The sequence below is a fragment of the Nothobranchius furzeri genome, chromosome 3 (genome assembly GCF_043380555.1).
Source record: "Nothobranchius furzeri strain GRZ-AD chromosome 3, NfurGRZ-RIMD1, whole genome shotgun sequence".
Taxonomy (NCBI): Eukaryota; Metazoa; Chordata; class Actinopteri; order Cyprinodontiformes; family Nothobranchiidae; genus Nothobranchius; species Nothobranchius furzeri.
Genome location: NC_091743.1, coordinates 67,565,336 through 67,590,004, shown reverse-complemented (window position 1 = coordinate 67,590,004; position 24,669 = coordinate 67,565,336). Strand labels below are relative to the sequence as shown.

The 24,669-nt window shown below is 39.9% G+C and overlaps 2 protein-coding genes and 1 non-coding gene across 4 annotated transcripts; all 3 read left to right on the top strand.

Annotated features, from left to right (window-relative positions):
* The first annotated feature begins 3,680 nt into the window (after positions 1–3,680).
* Positions 3,681–20,084, top strand: bicd2 (bicaudal D homolog 2 (Drosophila)). Of its 2 annotated transcripts, XM_070549431.1 has the most exons (9): positions 4,106–4,245; positions 4,595–5,073; positions 9,568–9,780; positions 11,447–11,599; positions 13,041–13,502; positions 13,596–14,585; positions 14,705–14,856; positions 15,204–15,435; positions 18,953–20,084. In XM_070549431.1, the coding sequence occupies exons 3-9, from the start codon at positions 9,640–9,642 to the stop codon at positions 18,953–18,955; spliced, it is 2,133 nt and encodes a 710-aa protein (XP_070405532.1). In that variant the 5' UTR covers positions 4,106–4,245; positions 4,595–5,073; positions 9,568–9,639; the 3' UTR covers positions 18,956–20,084. The 2 variants fall into 2 exon arrangements, with proteins under 2 accessions (XP_070405531.1, XP_070405532.1); XM_070549430.1 differs by lacking the exon at positions 4,595–5,073 and having other exon boundaries at positions 3,681–4,245.
* A 388-nt stretch (positions 20,085–20,472) lies between these two features.
* Positions 20,473–24,665, top strand: card19 (caspase recruitment domain family, member 19). The gene is made up of 6 exons (XM_070549428.1): positions 20,473–20,565; positions 20,947–21,086; positions 22,108–22,264; positions 22,352–22,414; positions 22,733–22,798; positions 22,936–24,665. The coding sequence occupies exons 1-6, from the start codon at positions 20,559–20,561 to the stop codon at positions 23,043–23,045; spliced, it is 543 nt and encodes a 180-aa protein (XP_070405529.1). The 5' UTR covers positions 20,473–20,558; the 3' UTR covers positions 23,046–24,665.
* On the top strand, positions 24,019–24,146 carry LOC139069014 (U6atac minor spliceosomal RNA). The gene has a single exon (XR_011520242.1). It is a non-coding gene; the product is annotated as a U6atac minor spliceosomal RNA (small nuclear RNA).
* Positions 24,666–24,669: the final 4 nt, after the last annotated feature.

Below are 24,669 nucleotides of genomic sequence, written 5' to 3'. Positions count from 1 at the left end.
CCCCCTCCTACTTTTTCAAAACTCAATTTTTGTCCCCTGCACTTTTCACCATCCAAAAACAATATTACGCTATGTGAAAGAGGGACTGCACAGCATCAGAAAAAGTAACTCCAACCCTAGTCAAGATTTGAAAAATGCTATGAACTGGGTGTTGCCAGGAGGCACAGAGTGGAAAGGCCAAGGGTGGGGAATTTGCATGCTGGGAGGGAGGGGGACTGGGAGGAGACTGTACTGATGACGTGAAATTGAACCAGCCCCAGCCAATCACAAGTTTAAAATGTAGTAGCCGCTGTTCTGCCGCAGGGGGCAGCACTAAGATGTTTTTAGACCTAGATTCTAGATTTAATCAAGTTCACACAAACATGTCAAAAAATGCCCAGAAACTGAAAGATTGCATTTGTAAAGACCCACTTATACAGTTTATAAGCAAGAAAAAGTTCTTTTGAGGTTTAGTTACTCTTTAAATAGACACTGGTTGAGCATTAGGACCGAGCGGAAAACAACCGCAACAACTTCATCTTTTTTTATGTCAACTTCACTGAAACAGCATTCAAACTACACCATACAGTCAAAGATGAAGAAGCAATTGCTCCCTTTTTCAAAATAAAGGATTTACCTCTATGATCATGTCCTACAGAAAAGCCAGAGTCCATGTAAATAGTTCAAAGCTGATGCCATAGCTGTTTCAAACAAGTGCCATTCCAAGCCGACACCATCTTTGTAGTTTTTCTTCGATGCAGCTCTGGCACCAAGCCTGCCAAATGTCTCTCTACATACTGTACATAGTGTGGTGTGAGTGGCCCGACTTACACTTGGCCTGACCAATGGTAGACCTGCTAGGCTGACACTGAGCACGGCTAGACCAACCTGTTGAAGTCTAGATTTCTAGGATAACCTTTTGTAAAACTAGCACATCTCTCTAGTCTGAACTAGCTTCAAACTGAAGTCATCCAAAGAGCAATATAATACTGGTTAGATATAAAAACACATGAGCTGTTTCTTTTTGCTGTGCTGGTTTTTGTTTTTTCTGTCTGACATAAAACAAGTTTTACAAATAAAACAATGATAACATTTGTGTTGTATATTATTTATTTTTTTGCACATTCCTGGGTTTTCTAACCTTTTATTTTAAGTAGAAAATTAACATTTATGGAGAAAACAATGCCACTAAAATTATAGCAATAAATTATTATTTTTGTTGAGCTGTAGATGGCTTCCTGGCGTCTCTGGTTCTGTCTTATTGAACACCTGCTGTTTGGCCTTTATTTTAACAAATCATACTGCCTTTAAACACACCCAGTATAGTTCTTCTACCGCCAGGTGCTCCGCTTTTCATCCAGCTTCCTGTTAAACACAAAACATAAACCTTTTGCAAACACTAATATTTCCACTTTTTAAATGTGAAAAGCTGCAAAGTGTTTAAATCTTTAGGAATAATTGGTAAGACTGAAATAAGATTTTTTTCAACCACTTTCTTACCTCAGAAAGCTGTATTTTCGTTTAGCCCCTCTTATTGCAAACACAATGATTCCACAGCCATAAGACAGTGTGTAGACTAAAAGAAAGCATGTTGTTCATCACAGGAAACCACATTTCTCTAGATGTTTCCATATGTGGTACTTACCGTGGTATGATGAAAGGTTCAAAACAGCCACAAAAACCGCAAAACAAAATCCCCAGTATGCATCTGAAGAGAGTCACAGGATAAAGAGGGTTTCAGTACAGACTGTATTGACCTTCGTAAGGCATAATTTCAGTGATTTTATGTAAAATAATCTGATAATTTAGAAACAAAAGATTAACATACTTATAAATAGGTATAAAAGGGGTCAGTACCTCTTTTGTCATAAGGAGGGCCTTTACAACTTTTAGTATGGGCTGGCAGCTCTGAGAGGAGATATGGAAACATGGATCCTGTCTGTATTAAACTATACAAGTAGGGACTAACTTATGAAGATAGGAGAATATAGCTAATAGAAAAATGAGGAAATTAAAAGCATTTAACAAAACACCACTCACCCAAAGTTATACCCAAAATCTCAAACGCTAAAGTAAAAAACACCCCAAGAACTGAAGGAACTGAGAGCGCTGGGCAGAAAACACAAAGAGAACGTTCATGAATCCGCTCCTAAATCAAATACATGACCACTAAACAAAACATGGCAGAATACTAAACAACATTTTAAAAACGGAATGCAGAGTATACTCACAGTAAAAGGGCCTGTAGAGGGCCATGCCACATCCCAGACCAAAGCAGATTGAATAAAAATGGTAATATTTGTCTGGAAAGTTGTTAGAAAAATCAGTTAAAAGAAAAAACTGCTTCAGATTCAAGATATTTGAACCACCACCTAAAAAAATACTAAACTGGTTACATACAGTAGTGGTAAAAGTCACAAACCCGCATTTCTTCATTTTTTTTCTAAACAGGGGGAATGAAAAAGGTTAAACAGATAAAGAGAAAACAGGACAACTGTGATTTAATATCATAATACGATATCAAATAAAGAGTTGTGAGGAAATAAACATTACAAAATATTAAAGATTACAACAAACCCTTGAAAAACAGACCATTAGGGTTCAGCTGTGGACAGGCAGGTGCAGCAGAAACAAGACTGTCAACACCTAGCAGACAACTTCCTGAAGCTGGTCAAACCACTCTGTCATGTGATGTCACAAAAGGAAAGTCCCTGGTAAGATTGTTTTGCTTTCATATTTAATTCAGTGTGTTATTGTATTAACAAAATGTTGTTGTTAGATGGTTTTAAAACCTACGGAAAAGTATCTTACATTCTCAGCTCTGAAACATGCAGTTAACAAAGAAACTCACTGACCAGATTATGGAACATTTATTATATTGTTACAATATCTTGAAGTTGTTTAGATTATTTCAGGTAAAGTACACAAACACACCCGCTGGCTCCAAGTTTAATTTATCTTTATACTCACTATAAGCCATGGATGACCTTAATCATGAATGAATTTTAAAACATTTGGTGTTGGAAAGTGAAAATTGTTGCCCTTCATCTTTTACAGAGGAAAGAGGAGCCTGGTGCTTCAAATGCCCAATTTTGAAAGAAAATTCAGCTTTTTATTATCATGTAAACAAAATTTACTCTAAAAAGGTTTGTCCTTGTAAAAACATGTGCAAATATTGAGGTAGTTTTAATATTTTTTTGTTTTGTTCAAACCAATGTTCATTTGTCATAATTACCTTTACACACCTCACAAATCGTCATTGTATTTTTAAATAAATGTTTTAGTAAATTATTATTATTATTATTATTATTATTATTATTATTATTATTATTTTACTGCAGTTTCGTTATTATAAGAATTCTATTCATATTCTCCCCCACCAAAAAAAGCTTTTAACGAAGGCTACCAAAAGTAATAAACCACATAAACTACTTCCTGTTTATGACACTTCAAGAGGTAGAGTAGAAACATTAATTTATCAATTATTGAGGGAAATTTTGCCTTTGGCCGAATTATTTAATTTCTCGTCAACTGCGGTGAACAAGCTCTTTCCTGTCAGTATTGTTGTAATTTTACAATAAAGCCTCTAGACGGCAGCACAGCATTAACTTGTTAAGATGTTCAGTGCGCCGCAGTGCACTCTGGTAGTTGAAGTCAATTCAGCAGCAGTGCTAGCTCGTTTTTAGGTTATCATCTTCTCACCAAAAACTACAATTCCCTTCAAAGAGACACTGATTTGAATACCTTAAGGAGAGCTTTTTCCACTCGATGATCTCAACTGAAGTTTTCCTGTTAACCTCATGAGGAGACCCAGGAAAGTCGATGAGAGAGATAAAAGTATTGCTAATTTGAATGTTTCATCGATGTCTGTGGCGGGAAAAAAGAACACGGAGTTTAAGGGTGTTCAGACCTCTACAATGCGCTTGAAACAAAGAGAGCAGTGATTTGTGGTTTGGCTTCTTCACTCCTGCTAGCCAAGCAGCCAGGGCTGGGTTCCGTTACTGTACGAATCGGCGGTTCGTCAAGATGTCTACAGAGGATCAGGAATATCCCGAGGCGGTGCTGGTAACAGAAGCCGGGGCGCAGTGGCTCCGAGCCGAAGTGGAACGTTTGACCCGAGAGCTCCGAGAAACAAGCCACGAGAAGATCCAGGCGGCGGAATACGGGCTGGCTGTGCTGGAGGAGAAGCAGCAGCTCAAGCAGCGGTATGAGGAGTTGGAGACAGAATATGACACGGTTCGACAGGAGCTGGACCATCTGAAGGAGGTAAGCTGAGGTCAAAGCCACGCGGGCAAAAGCTCCAAATACCTTCAGGTGGATAGTCCGTCAGCTACATAAACATTATAGTAATTTGATTACTAATGCACACACAACTTTTAATCAAACGTAAAGTGAAAATGTAACAGGACGTTCATGATAATTATAGTCAAATATCTGAACAGATTTCTTGTTGGTTTTTAACAGTTTTCCTTTTATTTTTGCCTTCAGGGTTTAAATAATCCACAAACTCTGATCACTTGCCCACACTTGCAGTTGAAATGCGATGACTGAAACCTGCTAATAAATTCAGACAACAGTTACTGTTACTATAATGCCATTTATTTTTGGTTTCCAGGGTCAAGAAGTAAACAGCCAAGTCCTGGTTGTAGATGGAACTCTAAACATGTTGCAGACCTTTCTTCTTGTCCAACCAAAATAAACTATAAGTAATGTGTGTGTCTGTGAATGGGTGAATGACTGATTGTGTTGTGAAGTGCCTTGGGGGGTTGTAGAACCCTAAGGCACTTTACAAATGCAGTCCAAAACCCATAACTACAACTCATTAACAGTTTTTTTTATTATTTGCTATACCACTCATGTCCTATAAACAACAATCCGAGTTTATAAATTATAAAAAAATGACTTGATATATAAATATTTTTAATCCCTTTCAATCTTATTTCTGCAAGATCCTCAGCTTGCAGTATGAATCATAGTATTACCATTCTGCTTTTCAGATAACTCAGCATGCAGAAAGATCTGCTTGCACTAACCCTCGTCTCCTGCAGTGGAGGACACCCTCTGACTTGAAACAGAAGTTGCAGACACAGCCAGGTAGCACTTTGCCAACAAAGCAACATGATTTGTGATCATGGACTGTCCACCATCTGAGAGGCTTGGATTTAGTGAGGTGCAGTCAGCTGCAGCACATCCCTTAACCACGTAGACAGTGGGCTTTCCCCACTCAGTTTTAAAGAGCTCACCAAAACAGTTTATAGTTACCTTTTTATTTTTAGTTCTGAGTTTTGATGGATGGTGATTCCCTTGAGAGGAGATGACATCTGGTCTGAGGGTGCCCTCTGCTTTCAAATTCTGTTTCAATTCAGTTTATTTACATAGCGCCAAATCACGACAAGAGTCGCCTCAAGGCACTCCAAAAAGTAAACATTCTAATACAGGTCAGTTCATTAAGCCAATCAGTAAAAAGTTTCTTTTAAGACCTTTCTCAGTGGCCTAGTGGTAGAGTGTCCGCCCTGAGACTGGGAGATCAGGGGTTCGACTCGTGGTCGGGTCATACCAAAGACTTTGAAAAAATGGGACCCAATGCCTCCCTGCTTGACACTCAGCATTAAGGGGTTGGATTGGGGGGTTAAACCACCAAATAGTTCCCGAGCGCGGCTTGTCTGCAGCTCACCGCTCCCCCAGGGGATGGGTCAAATGCGGAGAATAAATTTCGCACACACACCTGTGTGTGACAACTAATGGGACTTTAACTTTAACCCAGCAGATTGCTTCGAATCACTGAAATAAAAACACACTTGGAATTTAAAACAAAAAGTAACAACATTCTCTTGCAGCTAAATAGTTACAGAATAAACCATGATGGTATTTATCCAACAGTACCTGCAATGGTCACGACCACAGTAGTGGGGCTGCTATGGTTCGTGTTGACGTCGTCTATGTATGGAGGGGCATTGAACCTTGGGTCTGATGCTGTACATTTGTGCAGGAATCCCTGCATCTCTGTTTTTTTAGCTTCTCTCTGATGGTAGTTTGGATTTCTATCACAACCCCGTCATCATCTTCACTAAACTGATTATAGAAGCAGGGCTTTTATATGATTTTAATATGATCAGTCACTCAGAGTTTCACATACAGACTTAATGTGAGAATAGTCGTCTACCTTTAATTCCTGCTTTAGCTGCTGATAGAAAATAGAATAGAAATAGAAAATAGACGGAGAAATGCTCAGATTAGAAAAGCCTGTCAATTCTACGTCAGCTTGAAAATTTGCATTCGTGGACTCACCCATCTTGGCTCTTGATCAGGGAAGCCTGTCATTGATTTAGCATCCAGGAGAGATTAGAGCATGTCTCAGCTAGTAAAAGGTAGCTGTTAGCATTAGCAACTTCACAACATAGCAGAACTCCTTCAAGCTTGAGTTATTTTTGGAGATCGAACATCAACGTTACAGAGCAAAAGAAGTCAGTGGAAGAGTCACATTGCTTTTAGCCAATCAGAGATGAGATGAGATGAAGAAGAAGAAAATATCATTTCTATAGCGCCTCTCAAGATAAATGTCACGAGGCGCTTCACAAAAACAAAAAAATATAAAATATAAAAAAGCATTTGGAAAATGTTTAAAAATATATTTAAAATGAGCAAAAATAGGCAATTGTGATTAAAAAAAATTTAAGAAAGAGAGAGAATGAACAGGAAAGAGGGAAATCAGTGGATCCTGAGGAAGGTGGAATAGGTGGGGAGAGCAGAATAAAGAGAGAGTGGTGAAGAAGGTCATACAAAAGCCAGCTTGAACAAGTGAGTCTTCAGCTGCTTTTTTAAAGGAGACCACTGAGTCCACTGATCTCAGGCTCAGGGGGAGAGAGTTCCAGAGTCTGGGGGCCACAGCAGCAAATGATCTGTCACCTTTGGTCTTTAGCCTGGTGCTACACAAGCAGTAGGCTTTGATCACTGGACCTCAGGGACCTGCTGGGGGTGTAGAAACTAAGAAGATCACCAATGTAAGATGGTGCTTGTCCATGTAAGGCCCTATAGACCAGAACCAGGATCTTGAAATGAACCCTGAAGTTGGCTGGCAGCCAGTGAAGCTGGAGGAGAAGCGGGGTGATGTGGGAGTATTTGAAGGACTTGGTCAGAAGTCAAGCACAGGCATTCTGAACCACCTGTAGATGGTTCAGGTTCAGATGTCCGAATATCAGGAAATAAGACTCAAAAACCTGCCGTCTTCAGCTCACACCAACTGTGGCTCAATTCTAGTTCCTGAAACAGGAGTGCCAGAGCTTTTCCTCCACAGAGATTGACTCACAGGACATTCATTTATACTAGGAGCATGTCTGCTGCTATAAGAACCATTTGTTAGCACGGCATCTTAAAGAAGCATGAACATTGCCATTGTAAACAACCGAAACTGCATAATGTTCCCAAACAGGAGATTTTCTTCCATGACCAGGAAATGCAAAAATGTTCCAAAACTTCAGAGCTAAAGTTTCTCAACAAAATAGTTCTTCAGAGCAGGTCTGTTGCAAATACTGCCAGATTTGCTTGGCTGTGCATGCTGACATAAACCAAGATATACTTTAAAGATGGTTCAGTAATATTTTAAGCACTTTCATAATATTAAATGAAGTAACTGGCCTCTCAAATGTTAAGTTGTGGAAAAATAGCATCATGTTTCTAAAGAGAAGTTTGGGTTTCCCCGTAGTCAGATCTGCTTGCAACCAGTTGGTTAGGGGAACCGCTCCCTGAAGAACTTCCATAAGGGCTTTTTTTAGCTGTTGTACTTGCTAGTTTCTGTCTGATGAATCCACTTCCAGTGCTCACTCCTGTAAATAATTCAGTGCATTGAGTCTGTTTTTACAGTTCAGCTCAGCTTCCTGTGTTGTCAGATGCTCAAATTTTTATTTTATAGCCACAAGCTCAGAATTCAAAGGTTTTGTGAAAATCAACATTTGTTTGCTGATAACTTTAAGTGATCTATTTAGAGGTATAAATCAGACTTGATGGATTTTGTCAAAATAAAGCAGTTGTGTTTCTTTCAACTGAATAAATCTCCCTTTATTTTACTTATAAGTTAATGTGGGTTACATCCATCATAATCACACATTGGTCATCATGGGAATTCTTGACATGAATGCCAGTTTATAGCAAAATTATTGTAAAGAAACCATCGATAATAGCAAAGACGCTTGATCACTTCACCAAAATTGCTAACCACTGATCACAACTTGGAGCCTAGAAATCTACACTGAACAAAAATATAAACGCAACACTTTTGTTTTTGCTCCCATTTTTCATGAGATGGACTTAAAGATCTAAAATTCATTCCAGATACACAATATCACAATTTCTCTCAAACATTGTTCACAAATCAGTCTAAATGTGTGATAGTGAGCACCTGTGCTTTGCTGAGATAATCCATCCCACCTCACAGGTGTGCCACATCAAGATGCTGATCTGACATCATGAGTAGTGCACAGGTGTACCTTAGACTGCCCACAATAAAAGGCCACCCTGGAATGTGCAGTTTTGTCTCAGCAAAATGCCACAGATGTCACAAGCATTGAAGGAGTGTGCAATTGGCATGCTGACAGCAGGAATGTCAACCAGATCTGTTGCTCGTCTACAATTGACAATCTGATCAACTGTATGCGAAGAAGATGTGTTGCACTGCATGAGGCAAATGGTGGTCACACCAGATACTGACCGGTTCTGAGTCCCCAGACCCCCAATAAAGCAAAAAACTGCACATTCCAGGGTGGCCAGGGTAGTTCCATCAGAAATTTGGCTCAATCTGCTATGAAAATTGACTGGTTTTGCTCAAGTCCTTATAGGGGTTAGCTTTAAAACTCTGTTTGTTACTGAATAAATAAAACTGAAATTAGTGTCAAAATGTTTTATATGGTGCCAATAATGTGACTTATTGTGGGGTTTAAAGGTGTGGAACACGTGTTTAGTGTTTAATTTTCTGTCGTCTTTCAAGATGGTCATGTCCAAGATGCTTGTGTTAAAGCATTTTAATAAGCTTCTCCTGTGCTGTATTTGCACATTAGATGTGTTGCAGGATGGAAACGTTACATCACTCTCACAAATGGTGTAAATATTCAACGTGGCAGACATGTTTGTTTACGTATTTGCTGCAGCGCACCTGCGCAATGTGAAGGAAGGGGATAGATAGACGCTACTCTTCACACAAAGTCTCTGTGGGCTGCCAAGTGAGCGACAGGTGATCGATTTGTAAAACTGGCACTGAAAGGCATTGATCTGAACGTTTATTTCCTGCATATCGGCTGATACAGATCAGCAGTCAATCAATCAAATCATATCTTTTTTGCGTTTGCTTTTGAAAAGCTGACCTTTGGTAGATGAAACATTTCAGTCTGATAAAGGAACTAGTTTATTGATGTATCTGTTTAATTTATCTGTTTGAGGTTTTTTCTTTCTTGTTGGAGAATAACAATGACAAGCTAAATGTTTTGCTTTAAATAAACAACATTTAGGTATTTTGATAATGAATTTTCATTAATTTTATGCACTGTAAACAGATTTGTCATTAACCCTCAACCTTTCCTCCATCTCTTCTGTCTTCAGGCATTTGGACAGGCCCATTCTACTCACAGAAAGGTGGCAGCAGATGGAGAGATCAGGGAGGAGTCGTTGATAATGGAGTCTGCCAGTAAGGAGGCTCTGTACCAGCAGAAGGTCCTGGAGTTGCAGAATGAGCTCCGACAGGCCAAAGTGTCCCTCTCCAGCGCACAAGCAGAAAACGATCGTCTAGCAGCCATTGCCCTTGAGATGCGAGAGGTAATTTTTTTCTGATTTAATTTAGTAAGAGTGGTTTAACACGTGACTAAAGCACGTGAAACAATAATAATGAGGAGCACATGATAAAGACACAAGTTCTGCTCGTGTGTAAATATAAAAAGCATGAGTCAGACTGGTGTCCTCCCAGGAACAGCTTGTGTTTGGTGTAACATTCTCTCTTCTACTATTATTGGGTGCATTGAGTCATATTAACACTCAAATACAATTATTAATTTATCCATGATTATAACAATGATTGGTCTCCTTAAGTTGTTTCCAGGAAGGCTGCATCAAGACCAAATAATCATTATTTTATTAAATCACCATAATTGTCTGAATCAATCACGGAGTGCCTAAAGAACCCCCCCCCCCCCCCCCCCCCCCCACACACACACACACACACACACACACAGAAATTCTTCATCGTTTATGCTGGTGAAACAGACTTAATTCCATCATGAAGCAGAATTCTTGTACAAAGGCACTTTTATTATTAGTTGTTGAGTGCAAGGACTTATACATATGCATTTGATCATCTCCAGTCTGCTTTGAGTCAAGCATCCATGAGGAGGTGTTGTTTAAAGGTGTTGATCACTCATTTAATCCATACATTTGCAGTGGTCTCTAAGAATGAATGTCTTATAAATCCTTCTCTGGGGGGAAAAGCTCCGGTGCACCAGTTTAACAACACCTGACACAGAAGTATAAATGGAAAACGTCTCCATCAATACGTGTGTGTGTGTGTGTGCGCGTGTGTGTGTGCGTGTGTGTGTGTGTGTGTGCGTGCGTGCGTGCGTGCATGCGTGTGTGTGTGTGTGTGAGCACAAACTTGCTGAAGGAGATGTATAAACTAGCCTTCAAACAAGGCTGGAAGAGGTTTGTCTCCACAGCTGGAATGAACTTCAGTTACTTTCAACCAGAATTAAATGACTTTAAACATTTATCTTTCTTCATCCACGGCTGATTGAAGCTACAATGTCCGTGCACTCAGTCATCACATCACGAATATTTATCAAGACCACAAATATGTAAAGTTAGCAGACTTTACAAGCTATTACAGGTCAGAAAGATGAAAGTACGATAATTAACATTTGTAGATAACAAAATTATTGCATCACTACTAGGAACATGGTAGTGGTAAATTATATCTCACTTTGCAGGGATTGATGAAAACAAGCCTCCCTCCCCTATTATCACCAAATAAGCGGAGTAGCTGGTAAATGCTCCTGCAGTCTAAATGATAACACGTCATATATAAATATTATATATATGTGCAATCCATTTCCAGACACATAAATCTATGAAACTTTATCAGTCTGTGTGCTTCTAACGAGAGAAGAGCCTGTTTTTAAGTTTGTTCAGATGATGCAATGGTCCTCAGTGGTCCTCGACACAAAAGATGCCCTCTGCTGAGTGTTTGTGGCTTGAATTGCCAAGCGGCCCGTGTCCTCCTTCTGTCATTCCCTGCAGAGGTCCTGCCTCTGTGGTATGTGAAATATGCAGATCCTAATTTCAGCCACAGTGTGCAGACTGCTGTAATTAGATGTCATTTACACTGTCGAGTCATAAAGGAGTTTGAAACGTACCCAGTGGCCGTGGATACAGAGTTACTCAAGTTTACGAAACTCGCTCTGATTCTTTAGTTGTTTTGTTTTCTTGTGTGCAGCATTCAGAGCTGGAGGAACTGCAGCGCAGTCAGCTCCGAGATGACATCAGAGAGTATAAAGTCCGGGAGGCTCGGCTGCTGCAGGACTACACCGAGTTGGAGGAGGAGAACATCTCTCTGCAGAAGCAGGTGTCTGTTTTGCGCCAGAACCAGGTGAGACAAACAATATTAGCCCATGTTAAACGTCTTTACAGGGTTAGGGTTAGCTTAGCACCGATACTAGCACCTGGTCTGAGTCTTCTGATAATTACCCACACTGGAACTCGCCTCACCTAAAAGTTTCATTTGAGTTCTTAGAGATACATTTGCAGCATCCAAAATTGTGGAATGTTGTACCAAACCATGACTGTGGTGTATGGTTGCACCACTTGTGAGAAGTGTAATGGCTAGAGATGCTCTGATTTGAAAAAGATCAGATTTAAATTTACAAAACAAACATGACTTCCTAAATTCATCCATAGATAGTGATTATCAAACATATTAACAATGGCTTCATTTTTATTTGAACAAGGTCTTCTACAATATTTTTTGTTTCCTGGACAAAAACAACATTGTAAAGTCACAATATTTAAGGTAGGTGGGTATTCAGATACTATAACACGCAGCTGTTAGCTAGCAGGCTAATGCAGAGCTAACGTGGCTCTTTAGGAGAGCGAAAAACTCTAGTTTGGATGCATTTTAAACCAAACAGCAAAGGGAGTGTAACAGGCACTTGTAATGTGTGCATACGGGGTGTCTCACGTGGTGGAAAATGGAGAGCTGCGGTAAACACAATGAATCTGATATGCCACCTTCAGGCATCAGCTCCACAAAGAATCTCCTTCCTCTATAAGTCCTAGTTCGAAACTAATTCTTCCAGTTCACTGTGGCAACTCGGACAAAAACACTAAGCTAGCTGACAGAAATATGTGCTAATAAATAAAGATAAATTGCAGATGGACAGCAAATGCTGGGTTTCACAGTCTGCTGTAGTTGCAGTTAGCTACGGGTGTTGTGCACAGAAAAGTGAGCCTGCCGGCCATGTTGCCGCATGCCCACACCCTTGTGGGAACACACATCACTTAATACAGCTGTATAATGAAAAAAAATCAAAATATGAGCAACAAGGCTATTTTTAATGATATTCATAATAACACGTTTCTTATGATGGAGTGATGTTTTTGGCAGATAAACTAAGGAAGTGACATACATACAGCAAAAAAAGAGATACATAAATAATAATAAAGAAGTTGAAGGATGATTTGGATGTGTTTTGTGATTCTGATTTATCTCAGATTTTTCTAATTAACTTGAAAGTTTGATATTGGAAATAAAAACTAACTGTAACTGCTAGCGTGATTTTAGTGCCTAATGATGGTGAGTTCATGAACTAGGAATAATGTTGGAAATAGGGCATTTACAGACCAAGGAAAGGAAAATAAGTCTTTTTTTATGTAGTTTGGTGGCATCATTGTGTCCCTATATCTTTAAGTTGCTAATATTATTTACTGTCTTTGCTTTACGATTTAATCCAGATTGTGTTTTTTTATAATACGCTACAGCCACTCATACGAGTAGAAACATTTCACGACTTGTTTATCTTTTTGATGTTAAGGTGGAATTTGAAGGTCTGAAGCATGAGATCCGTCGTCTGGAGGAGGATTCCCAGGTCCTACAGTGCCAGCTGGAGGAAGCCGTTGGTCTGAGAGAAATTGCAGAGCGGCAGCTGACCGAAGCTTTGGAAACCATCAAGACGGAGCGCGAGCAGAAGTCCACACTGAGAAAGGAGCTGTCCCACTACATGACCATCGGCGGCTCTGTTTATAGCAGCTCTTGTAACATTTCTATTGATAACCTCAAATTCCACGAGGACTCCTCCGTCATCGAACCGGACAATGATGATCTGATCAGAGGCTTTGAGAACGGCTTGGTGAAGACGAGCGACTGCGAGGAGGACAACAGAATGCTGGTGAACAACAGAGGAGACACGTTCAAGCCAGCTCCAAGTCTGGTGGATGACCTTCTGAGTGAGCTCAACATCTCAGAGATTCAGAAACTAAAACAGCAGCTTGCACAGGTAGGAGATGGATCCATTATCACCACCTACCTCAGATGACAAGGTACTTAGGGGAGTTCAACTCCATATTTGTGTTCTTTTCTTCTCTGTCAGGTTGAGCGTGAGAAAGTAGTCCTGATGAACTCCTTGCAGGAGAGCCAGAAGCAGCTGGAGCAGGCTTACAGCACCGTGTCTGAGCAAAAAGAAACCGTCAACAGGCTGACCGAGAATCTAAGTGCAATGAGGAAACTTCAGGCTAGTAAGGAACGCCAGTCAGCCCTGGACAGTGAGAAGGACAGGGACAGCCATGACGATGGAGACTATTACGAGCTGGACATCAACGGACCTGAGATTCTTCAGTGCAAATACACCGTGGCCGTCTCTGAAGCGGGGGAGCTGAGGCAGGAGCTGAAAACCCTGAGAGCACAGTACGAAGAGTGTCGAACGCGATACGAGGAAGAGCGAGCGCGGCTGGAGAGCGACGTCCACGACCTGAGGTCAAAGTTGTTCTCGCTGGAGAAGATTAGCCAAGCAGATAAAGCGGAGGTGTGTCGTCTGGAGAAGGAGCTTCGTCAGGTCAGCGAGTCGGCGGTAGAATCACTCGGGAGTCTTAACGTTGCTCAGGATGAACTTGTCGTGTTCAGTGAGGAGCTAGCCAACCTGTACAACCACGTGTGCATGTGCAACAACGAGACCCCTAACCGAGTCATGCTGGACTACTACAAAGAAGGCAAGGCCCTGGTGAGGAGGGGCCAAGAAGGGAAGGAGAACCAGACCGTTCTTCTCACTTGTGGCTTGATCGGTGAGAATGAAATGGGAAGCTCAGACTCGAGAAGCACCACCATTCCAGTGGAGCACCGGCCAGAGCCCATGAACATCTATAACCTCGTGGCGATCATCAGGGACCAGATCCGCCACCTGCAGCAGGCGGTGGACCGGACCACAGAGCTGTCCCGTCAGAGACTCGCCAATCTGGAGCTGAGCACCGTGGCAGACAAAGACAAAGAAGCCTGCATGGAAGAGATCCTCAAGCTCAAGTCCCTGCTTAGCACCAAGAGGGAGCAGATAGCCACTCTCAGAGCGGTGCTCAAGGCCAACAAGCAGGTCAGAGGAGAGCTTTATGTTCAGCAAATCTTTTTCTGCATAGGATTTATTAATGCAACAGAAAAACCAGAGTTTAAAATATAAAGAATTACATTTGTTTGATCTGTATTCCATTTTAGACCGCAGAGGTTGCTCTGGCCAACCTGAAGAGCAAGTATGAGAGCGAGAAGGCCATGGTGACCGAGACCATCATGAAGCTTCGTAACGAACTCAAAGCTCTGAAAGAGGACGCAGCTACTTTCTCGTCTCTTCGAGCCGTGTTTGCTACCAGGTATGATCTGACGTCAGCAGCAGAAGGACCCACTTTCCGTTCATTCTCACCAACATGGAAATGATTATGCTGGTCACAGAAGTCTCAAAATAACCCCCTGGTTCTTACATTTGTCGTTTTATTAATTATTTAGTTTGTCTTGTGTGTTTCCAAGTATGATGCAAAGGATTGTGGGAGTTTTTAGATGTAAATTAGAGTCAGCTATCTGGTAACATCCTCCCATCTGGAAAGTGTATTCTGAGGAACAGAGAACACAAAAACATTCAAGGCAAATGACTCCACCTGCTGGTAGTAATTCATATGTCTTCCTCTTTCTGGTGTTTTTTTTTCCCCTCTCGACTTCTCAGATGTGACGAGTATGTGACCCAGCTGGATGACATGCAGAGGCAGCTGGTTGCTGCCGAGGATGAGAAGAAGACGCTGAATTCTCTGCTGCGCATGGCTATCCAACAGAAACTGGCCTTAACGCAGCGCCTCGAGGATCTGGAGTTTGACCACGAGCAGGCGCGCCGCAGCAGGGCATCCGCCGTGGGAGGCAAGGGCAAGACAAAGGGCAAGGGAGCCTCTTCCAGTCATCTAGTAAGTCTGATTATCCGTCGCGGGATGCACACGATGCACAAAACTCAAGAGGAGCTTTTAGGCAAGATTTGTATTCATTCAGCCAAGCTGGACTAAGGCTGGGCGATTAATTGAATTTTAATCTCAATTACGATATGGATTTTTAACGATCACGAAAAGAAAAAAATCCGATTTTTTTCTTCCGTTCATTTGTTCCCCCCATGCTGCTTTGTGTGTGTAGCACAGCGCAGCACCGCATGTAAGTAAGCCTGTGACGACGCTCTCTCACATTAGCCACGTTGTGTGAGGCACAACATAACTCAGCGCCGGGAGCCCGGGAATCTCTGTCAGACTGCCCTCCCCACAGCCAGCCCCATGTGTGCTCGTCTTCAGCAGCGGTGCTAAAGTTTCAAACAAGGCTAGTGTGTTAGCAGTCACGCAGAAAAGATAAGGGGGAGATAATGGCCGAAGAAATACAACCGCTGGTGGAGGAAAAAGGAAAAATCGCTTCTGTGGTGTGGAAACACTTCGGGTTTGAGGAAGCAGATGTGTGTCAGCAACAATAATATGTAAATATTGCCATGCCGTCGTGCTTGTGCCACAAAGCAACACAACACATCTTTTTAACCTCTTAAAGTCAAAACAATGTGTGATGTTTGACCTTGATTTATGAAGGATGGTTGAAAATAAGTAGCTTTTACATTTCATTTCTTTTACTATTGAAAGTAGTCTCGGTAGGTTGTGGAAGTTCATGGCAAAATGTTCTTTATATGTATATTCTATTTTTAATACAGTGTGTTTTTGTACATTTCAGTTGTTGTTGCACTTTACACAAAGTTGCACTTTTAGTTTGGGAGAATTAAAAGTCAGTTTTGCTAAATGTCTGTAAAGCTACAGATGATACATTTTAAAAAGTCAATGTTATGTTCAATAAGTGACTTAAATCACAGTTACTGAATAATCGTGTTAAATAATCGAGATATCAATTTCATTCAAAAATAATCGTGATTATCATTTTTGCCATAATCGTGCAGCCCTAAGCTGGACTTGAATTTCTTTAATTTGTTTTGAGTTTTTGATCATTTAATGTTATTATGAAGCATTTCTTTTGTGTTTGCATTATCCAAACATTGCTTATATACTGTGAAAACGACACAAATGCACATATTGCTATTAAGTTTTCTAGCTAAAGACTTGTTGGCCTTGCTGTATTTTAGTAAGTCCGTAAGTAAATTTTATTTATATAGCACTTATCACAGACATAGAATCACAAAGCGCTTCACATAGATCAAAACAAAACAAAGTCATTAAATCATAAATAGATTAACATCATAAAATCAAAATGCTCTCAAAACAGAATCAGATTAACATCAGAAAAAATAAAGTCATAAAATTATACATTTTCATAAACAGATGAAAGATTAAAAATTTGAGTTTAAAATAAGAAAATAAAAGGTTTAGTTAAAAGCAGCTTTAAATAAAAGGGTCTTTAGCTGTTTTTGAAAAGTGTCATTTTCTCATCTCAGATAAATCCTGACTACCGTATTTTCACGACCATAGGGCACACCGGGTTTTAGGGCGCAGCTTCAGTTACGGGTGTCTTTTTGGTATTTAACACATACAAAAGGCACACCGGGTTATAGGGCGCGGGCACGGTAAAACATCTGTGCGGGCTCGGGACTCTGAACATATCAGTGCAGCCCAGACATTGTGAAAATTATAAACAGCCAAAAGCATGCTTCACTTTACTGGTCTAGTCCTGGTTCAGACCTGGTTTAGAGCGCACGTGCACTTCCTCATTGCGTGCGCTGACGGCTCGTGCTCTTCTAATGGGCTCGACACACGGGAGGCAACTTCGCCTCTCCTCCATTCATTTTCAATGAGACATGCGTGACAAAGCAATAATTGCGGGTCTCCCTCCTACTAAAGCCGGGCGTACACCGGGAGCGCTGCAGGAGGACACACAGGGATTTATGGGGCTTGGATGAGGAAAATGAAATAAAGAAAGTAAATCTGTGTTTTGTGATCAGTTTAATTTGACATGAACACGACAAACACGCTTTCTTGACAATCTTTGTGAGTAAAAAAACATGTAGAATTAAAAACGAACTGCGTGTTATTAGGGAAATAGCGGGCGAGCGGTGTTGATGCATGCTGCGCATGTGCCGTGAGCGGTTCTGGTACTTTTTGGGTTGCAGCACCGCTTCAAGCGCTGATGCGCTGTGTTGAAGTTCAGAATGTGTTTACCGGTAGTTGGTGGATTTAACCACATAACCTTTTCACTTGAAAAAAATCATATGTGTGTTATTAATAGGCCTAAGAAAATAGTGTGATTTGAATTGTGTTTTATTAACCCTCTGGGGTCCATGGACACGTATACGCGCCTTTTGAACAGGTCTGATTTGGGACGCTGTAGCAGCAAGACTCCGCCTCCCTGAGTTTCGGTTTCAATTCAGCATTAAAAAGGAGATTATAAACTACACCCCAGTTTTTAAATTCTGTTAATAGGCAACGTAAAAGCGGAGTTATACTAAACTAAAAAACAACCTATTTTTAGACACTCTGATAACTTGTCTAAACAGCAGTTTAGTAATCCGTGAGAGGGAATGTGCTTGTGAACATAAAGAAAACACAAAAACATGAGATCCCTTTGCTGTTGGTGGAAGTCTCACATAATCAATTGATAAAAAGCATCATTATGTAGCTGAGAGAGAGAGGAAGGCTGCGCGAGTAACGAGATGTGTGCAAAAAGGAGCCGCTTCGCGGGGAAAGGAGTGGCGCGAACGGAGGAACAACAAACAGACAGATATTGATGGTTAACTTCATATTTTGGAGCGATCCGGACAGATACATTGTCTCTGCAGTTTAGTAGGCTTTTATTAGGCTTATATAAAGGATGATGAGAAGGATAAATGTCCACCAGGCAGTTCAGTTAGTACGGCTGTTTTTTGAACTGGAAGCAGAGGAAGTGGACGGAGACTCACAGCCGGAGTCTGAGGCAAACAGCGAGGATGTTGATGATGATGTGGCAGATCCACAGGCCTGTCTTCGCTCACGTCCGCACGCTCACACCACGTCCCTTGTCTTCTACTACGTTCGCGTCTAACAACAACACAATAGGCGCACCGCACCATACGGCGCGGCGTACATTTTGGAGAAAATTTAAGACTTTTAGGTGCGCCTCATGGTCGTGAAAATACGGTAAATAAAATGGGGATCTCTGACTCATCTCATTGTCCTGCCCAATACATGTTGGTACCTTTTAACCAAAAGCAGCTAAACTGTAAATTCCCTCTGGAGCCAAATTAGTCTGCTACTATTATTCTCATCGAATTAGATTTAAACTGCATTAATACATGAGTTTAAATGTCTATCAAACCTCAAAACTAACAAAATGTAGAAAAGCATGTTGCAAATTGTGAACTGTTATTTCTCTGCTCTTTGCCATGTTTTACATATCTTTCCAGTTTTTATAAATGAATAAACAATCTCACTGATTGGGTGAAAACGTATGATTTTATTCTTTCTTCTTTTGCAGTAAACCCATCCATCCAAGCGTCCTTAGGTGTGCAAGCTGTGCTACTTGGATCTTTGCTCCAAATCTTAATCCAGAACAGTATTCACCAAGAACTTTTCAGAGTGCCAACACAAGTATACAAAACTCTTTCGACAGTGCGACCGCATCAGCACCGCAGCTCACACGTCTTCCATGAATTAACAGCTTGACGACCGCTGAAGCAGCATCAGATCAACACTTGATTCCAGCTGTTACCATGACTCAGCACTTTTTTATTACTAATTATTTGCTCGTGGATTATTCCACTTTTTTTGTGTGTGTGTTAAAACAAAGCTTCTTTCAGTTTGTCTGTTTTTACCTCACCTAACAGATTTTTAATCCCATTTTCTCATCATGACTTTATCTCATTCATTTCTTTGCAGCAAATTTTAAATTCAGTTGAAAGATTCTGAAGATGTGTCTGGTTGGTTCAAATCAGAGATGAAAAGTGCTTCTCTGCTTCTGTTGCCCGTTGGCCTTAGATCTAGGAAAGGACAGCCAGAGAAAACCAACATGGTTGCTGCTCATTTCTCTAGTTTAGCAAACCCTCGACCCTGCAGAGGCAGAGTCTGGATGTAGGATGAGAACTAGTGTGTGGATTTGAGTAAACTTGACAAGAGTTGTGACCAGGTTACAGTTTAATCAAGTTTCTGCACATTCTCTAGTAAGCTTGTTATGACTTGAGGAACATTTTTTTAAAATGCAAATTTATTGAAAGATTTATAAGTTAACATATGTTATTAGTATTAAAGTTTATTCTTAAAGGGGTTTTAAAGTACTTTTTAATACAGTTTTTATATTCATTATAAGTCTGCTGTGCCATTGGGTTTTGTTTGTATAAGTGCAATTTGCAAAGCTGGCTTAAAAAGGAAAAGTAAATGTTTGTGCTTTGTGACAGTATTGATTTTATGTCTCGTTTTATTACTGATGCTATATTTATTTGTCCGCTCAGATGACAGGATTCATCATCCTTTTTGTTGAGTAAACAAGTTTTAACTGTCTGGTTTCAAGATCATGAACAAACCGTGTTCAATAAAACACTAGCAACATATATGTTGGGTCTTGTAACTACCTCCAGTTATGACTGGTGAGGAAATAAAACTAATTGTCACACTTTTTGAGTTATTTGGTGCTTTTTTTCTTAAAACTTTTGTGTGTGTATATATAAATTGATAATTTCGTATCACACTACATTGTAATGCTCAACAACGTATATAAAAAATAGAAGAAAGGATTTGTTTGTTAGGAAAAAAATGGCCTCACTTATGGGAAAAATACCTGTTGAATATCATTCAGCAAAAGTGTATTACACACGTTAGTTTTTCATTTCAAAGGTCAAACATCTAGTTTAAATCTCAAAATCTACCACAATAATTTTTAATTTGACTTTTAGTTTGCATAGAGTTTTTAATTAATTAGCGATATTTATTCATATTAATTAAAACAAAACACTGACAATAGCTTATAAAATTATGTAATGAAAACAAAGTTTGTTCTTTTACTTCCTGGTTTGGAGAACGCTCGCGTCCACAACGTGATTACGTCAGAGAACGCGTCCAAACTAATCGAACCCAGAGGGGAATCCGCAATGGGAGGTTTGTGAATTGTCTTATTAAAACACGAAATAATTGTCGATTTCTTTAGAATTTACCTTCTATTTTACCTTTAAACCATCATGTGAGATTCAAACCTGAAACATTAGTGCAGCGTTGACGACCTGAAGGGTTTATTTACTTTGTCAAAGACGGAGGAATGTCATACAAGTCGTTTTAAGGTTTCTGAAAAGTTCACAGACACAAAGTTTGACACGAGAGAGCTCAGCGATTCGTGTTTTGGCGCATTTCCCCAAATCCTGTTATTTCAAAAACATAAACGACCGCAAAGCTTGGTTTCGGTTTGGGTAAACTAGTACCTCAAGTTTCTGCTAAAACTAGCCAGTTGCATGGACTGACTCATTCCTTCCCGAACGTGGACAGACGGTTTTCTCGAGCAGCTGACAGAAGACAGCTCCGTTCTCCAAGCTGACCCGAGGCTGGACACGGAGCTGGTGGACAAACTCATCCTGCAGCTGAACAGAATCCACCCGCAGATCCTCACAGACAAGGAGGCCACCAGAGTGAGTCATTCAGACGAGCACTTATCTAAAACAACTGCTATTGAATGACACTTATTACTAGTTTACTAACTTAAAACCAAATATTTATGCCACATTCATTTAATAGGAATTTGTGCAGTAATTTAAAAGCACAGTCAGTGTCTAAAATGAAGCAGAGGCTAGATTAAACACGTGCAATACAAATAACAGATTAAAATATAACCAAACATCAGATCAAATAGAAGAATTACCATCAAATGCACGGAGGCAGTATTTTGTTATAGATTTAATTCAGTATTTCAGTCAGTGTGTAAAATTATTTCTACTGTGATATCTAACCTGTTTCTCCAGATATGATGTTAAGAGAAAAATGTCTTCGGTTTGGTAAATATGGTATCACAATTAAAAGAAGATTAAAATCTCATATAAATATCATTTAAATACTTAAGAAAACTGTTGTCAGAAGAAATCTGTAAATACAAATTATTTTTTTCCTGAATTGTAATCTAATCTTTTTTACACACAAGTTTTCAGAAACTAACATGTAAATTATGGGTAGACTGAAATATCAGCCGGCATATCGGTCGGCCGATATATCGGGCCAATATTTACCTATTTTTATGCATTGTTGTCAGCCGATATTTGTTCTTTTTTAAACTCGATTTAAAATCAGGCACATCCTCGGGCAGCGCGGTGCTGCTGCACATTATGTGTTATGCATGTTTTTATATGTTCACGAATAACATCTGCATAATTAGTACTCTAAATCAACTTTACTTAGGTGTCTGTAAAGTCAAAGTTAAAACTTAACATTTTGTTCAAAAACTGATCCAGCTTTAGAAACTTTATGCATCAACTGTTGTTATTGGTGACCTTTTAGCATGAAAATAAGGTGGAAAACATCTAGATATCAGCCATGAAAATCAGCTTTTAAAAACCAGCAGTACAAATCAGCTATCGGTATCGGCAATAGACAAACCAATATTGGTTGACCTCAAATGTACAAGTGAACTAACTTAGAGGTGTTTTCACCGTTTTACAGTTCAGAAACTTGGATGTACCAACAAGTGTCCGCCTGGGTGAGCTCCTGGCCCACCTGCAGGAGAAAGGAGAGGAAGCCTGCAGAGAGTTTTACAGAGCTCTTCACCTGCATGTGGAGGACGTGTACTACAGCCTGCCCACGCGGCTCCGCCTCAGAGGTTAGTCTCACGTAAACAAACAAATCTTATTCCTCTGTTTATTAATGTTTATGCTAATTTAGAAGTTGTTTTGTTCTTCATCCTCAGATGCATTGGATCCGCTGACATCACCTCATCCCCGCCAGCAGAAATACGCCCTGAACGACAGAGGTGATGTGACGGTTATCTGTCAAACTGAGATCCACAGATTAGTTTTAAATATTGGACAATTCTCCCAGGTCAAATGTGCCAATTTACTGATAGATCTGAATGTTTGAAGTCTGGATTTTAATGTTTTCTGTAGCATCACAGACACAGAATAAATAGTTAAGTGATCTTTATCAAGTCTTTCTGGAATAAATGATGAGAATCTTTGCAAAACCTATTGATTTAAATCTGCAAAAGTCTTCAAGTAAGAGGATGTCTTAGCCAGGACTTCAGTAAACCTTCATTTTAAGTATATTTGTTCACTTTTATAACTCTTTTCAGGTCCTCTTTTCTTCATGGGCTGTTTCAGCTTTGCTGTGGGCCTGGCTTTACTTCATTATTACAGCGGTAACTAGATATATATATTTTTTTTATCTAACTGAGCATCTAAAAAATATTATAGTTTCACAGTTAAATAGTTAAGGTGTATCACTTAAATCCTCATTCCTCTGGATGTTGTTAGAGTAATCTTGTTTTCTTTGTAGAAGCAAAAGTGTCCGGAGGCAGCCGAGCACTTGGGATGGCAGCTCTTGGTTTGAAAAGTAGAGCTCAGGAGGTTCTGATCTGGTACACCGAAGAAGGCCTCATGAAGTAACGAGTGTCTCTTCTCATCTGATGCTTCACGTGTACCAGCACTGCCAGCGCATGCTATTTCTTTACAAGTGCTCAATACTTATGTTGTGCTCTGTGTGAGTCATACACATTGGGCTTTGTTTTGGTTTGAACTGAGAAGACAAATGTATCACTTTTTACTTATCACACACACACACACACACACACACACACACACACACACACACACACACACACACACACACACACACACACACACGTGTCTTTGAATGAGTGAAAGGATGAATGTGCTGGAAAAGGTCTCTGCAGACTCCCTTGTAAGATTTTTTCTGTTACAAGCAATATTACCAGCAGCACTATTTGTTATCAACACTTTTATTGTTGTGGTAGTTTTTTTTTAGTTCTTAGACACCCAATTGTGGAGGAGATACATTTATGACAGAAATATTAATTTAAAGTCTAAAAATTAATCAGCTTAATAAGCTGCTGGTTCTTGAACCGGAGAAGTTTTTGTTCATTTAGTTTTATAATTTTGGAAAGACGACTGTTGTTTTTGGCGTCATCTGGTGGACAATTGTAAAACTACAATGTTTAATTTTTTTTATAAGCGCTTCCGGTAAATTATCATGCCGCTCGCATTTAAGTAAAAAATAAAGAATTAATAGTTCTGTTAAGTGAATTATCCGAAACGACACGTGAGAGCATAAAACGACATTTAATCCGCGTTGAGCGCGTTAGAGGGTACCACGTGACACCTCCCACCAATTACGCACAGATTTCTGAGCGCGTTGCATTATGGGTGCAGTTGTTACAGAACAAAACATACGAAATATAGAGTGAAACATTGAAATAACAACGTTTTAGTGGCTTAAAATATATACTCTTGGTCAAGTACATAATTTTGGTTTAATTTATAACGTTGTGACTGTGCGCCGTAAGTGAATCAAGTTGTGTCGCTTGGCCTTTATAAACACACGTGACCGCTTAACTTTGTTGTGTTGTATGAAAGGAGAGAAGGTTAGCACTCCCCTTGACAAGGATGGAAGTGGCCCCTGTGGCCTGCAACACGCATACGGTTAAGGCATTGCCACCTACTTCGTGGCATCTCTAACCAAGTTTTTTCCCCCATTATTATTAGTGTTGTTAGTGAAACATTAGCTCTCTGTAAAGGATACCTTGACATTTGGCAGACTACGTTTTCAGGACTGTTTTCTGGCTGTTGTTGAAAAGCGGAAGCATCTCTCAACATTCTTGTCTTTTTTTCCTGTTGGCAGGATGGAACATTTTTTTATTTTTCCTGCTACACACACCACTACCAGATGTTTTTTATACTCAAAGCCCTTCCTGAGGTACTTCAGACTCCCCTTTACATTTCACTGCCAGGTTAATGTTGTTTCCCAAATGTTGTATAAAGGCTTGTTTATTTTTGGATAAAGCCAAACGTGCCTGTTAATAAAATTAACACTATTAAAATTAGCTTAAAGCCTACGTGCAGCCTTAATCTGTACTTGTGCCTTGTTCTGGTCATTTGTAAACATATTCTAAGGGGAAATTCTAGATTCATCTGTTAAAAATATTTTGTGTGTCTTCATTTGTGGGAAGTTAAAGTTGTAAATAATAAAAATAAAAGAAGAAAACAGGATTTT

What these genes read in the sequence shown, in the direction of transcription:
- bicd2 (XM_070549430.1), top strand. Translation starts at nt 4,006, where the DNA reads ATGTCTACAGAGGATCAGGAATATCCCGAGGCGGTGCTGGTAACAGAA. An exon ending in CTGTTTTGCGCCAGAACCAG is followed by an intron (nt 11,600 to 13,040) that starts GTGAGACAAACA and finishes TTTGATGTTAAG; the next exon opens with GTGGAATTTGAAGGTCTGAA. An exon ending in TGCTCAAGGCCAACAAGCAG is followed by an intron (nt 14,586 to 14,704) that starts GTCAGAGGAGAG and finishes ATTCCATTTTAG; the next exon opens with ACCGCAGAGGTTGCTCTGGC.
- card19 (XM_070549428.1), top strand. An exon ending in CACGCGGCTCCGCCTCAGAG is followed by an intron (nt 22,265 to 22,351) that starts GTTAGTCTCACG and finishes CTTCATCCTCAG; the next exon opens with ATGCATTGGATCCGCTGACA. An exon ending in TTTACTTCATTATTACAGCG is followed by an intron (nt 22,799 to 22,935) that starts GTAACTAGATAT and finishes TTTTCTTTGTAG; the next exon opens with AAGCAAAAGTGTCCGGAGGC.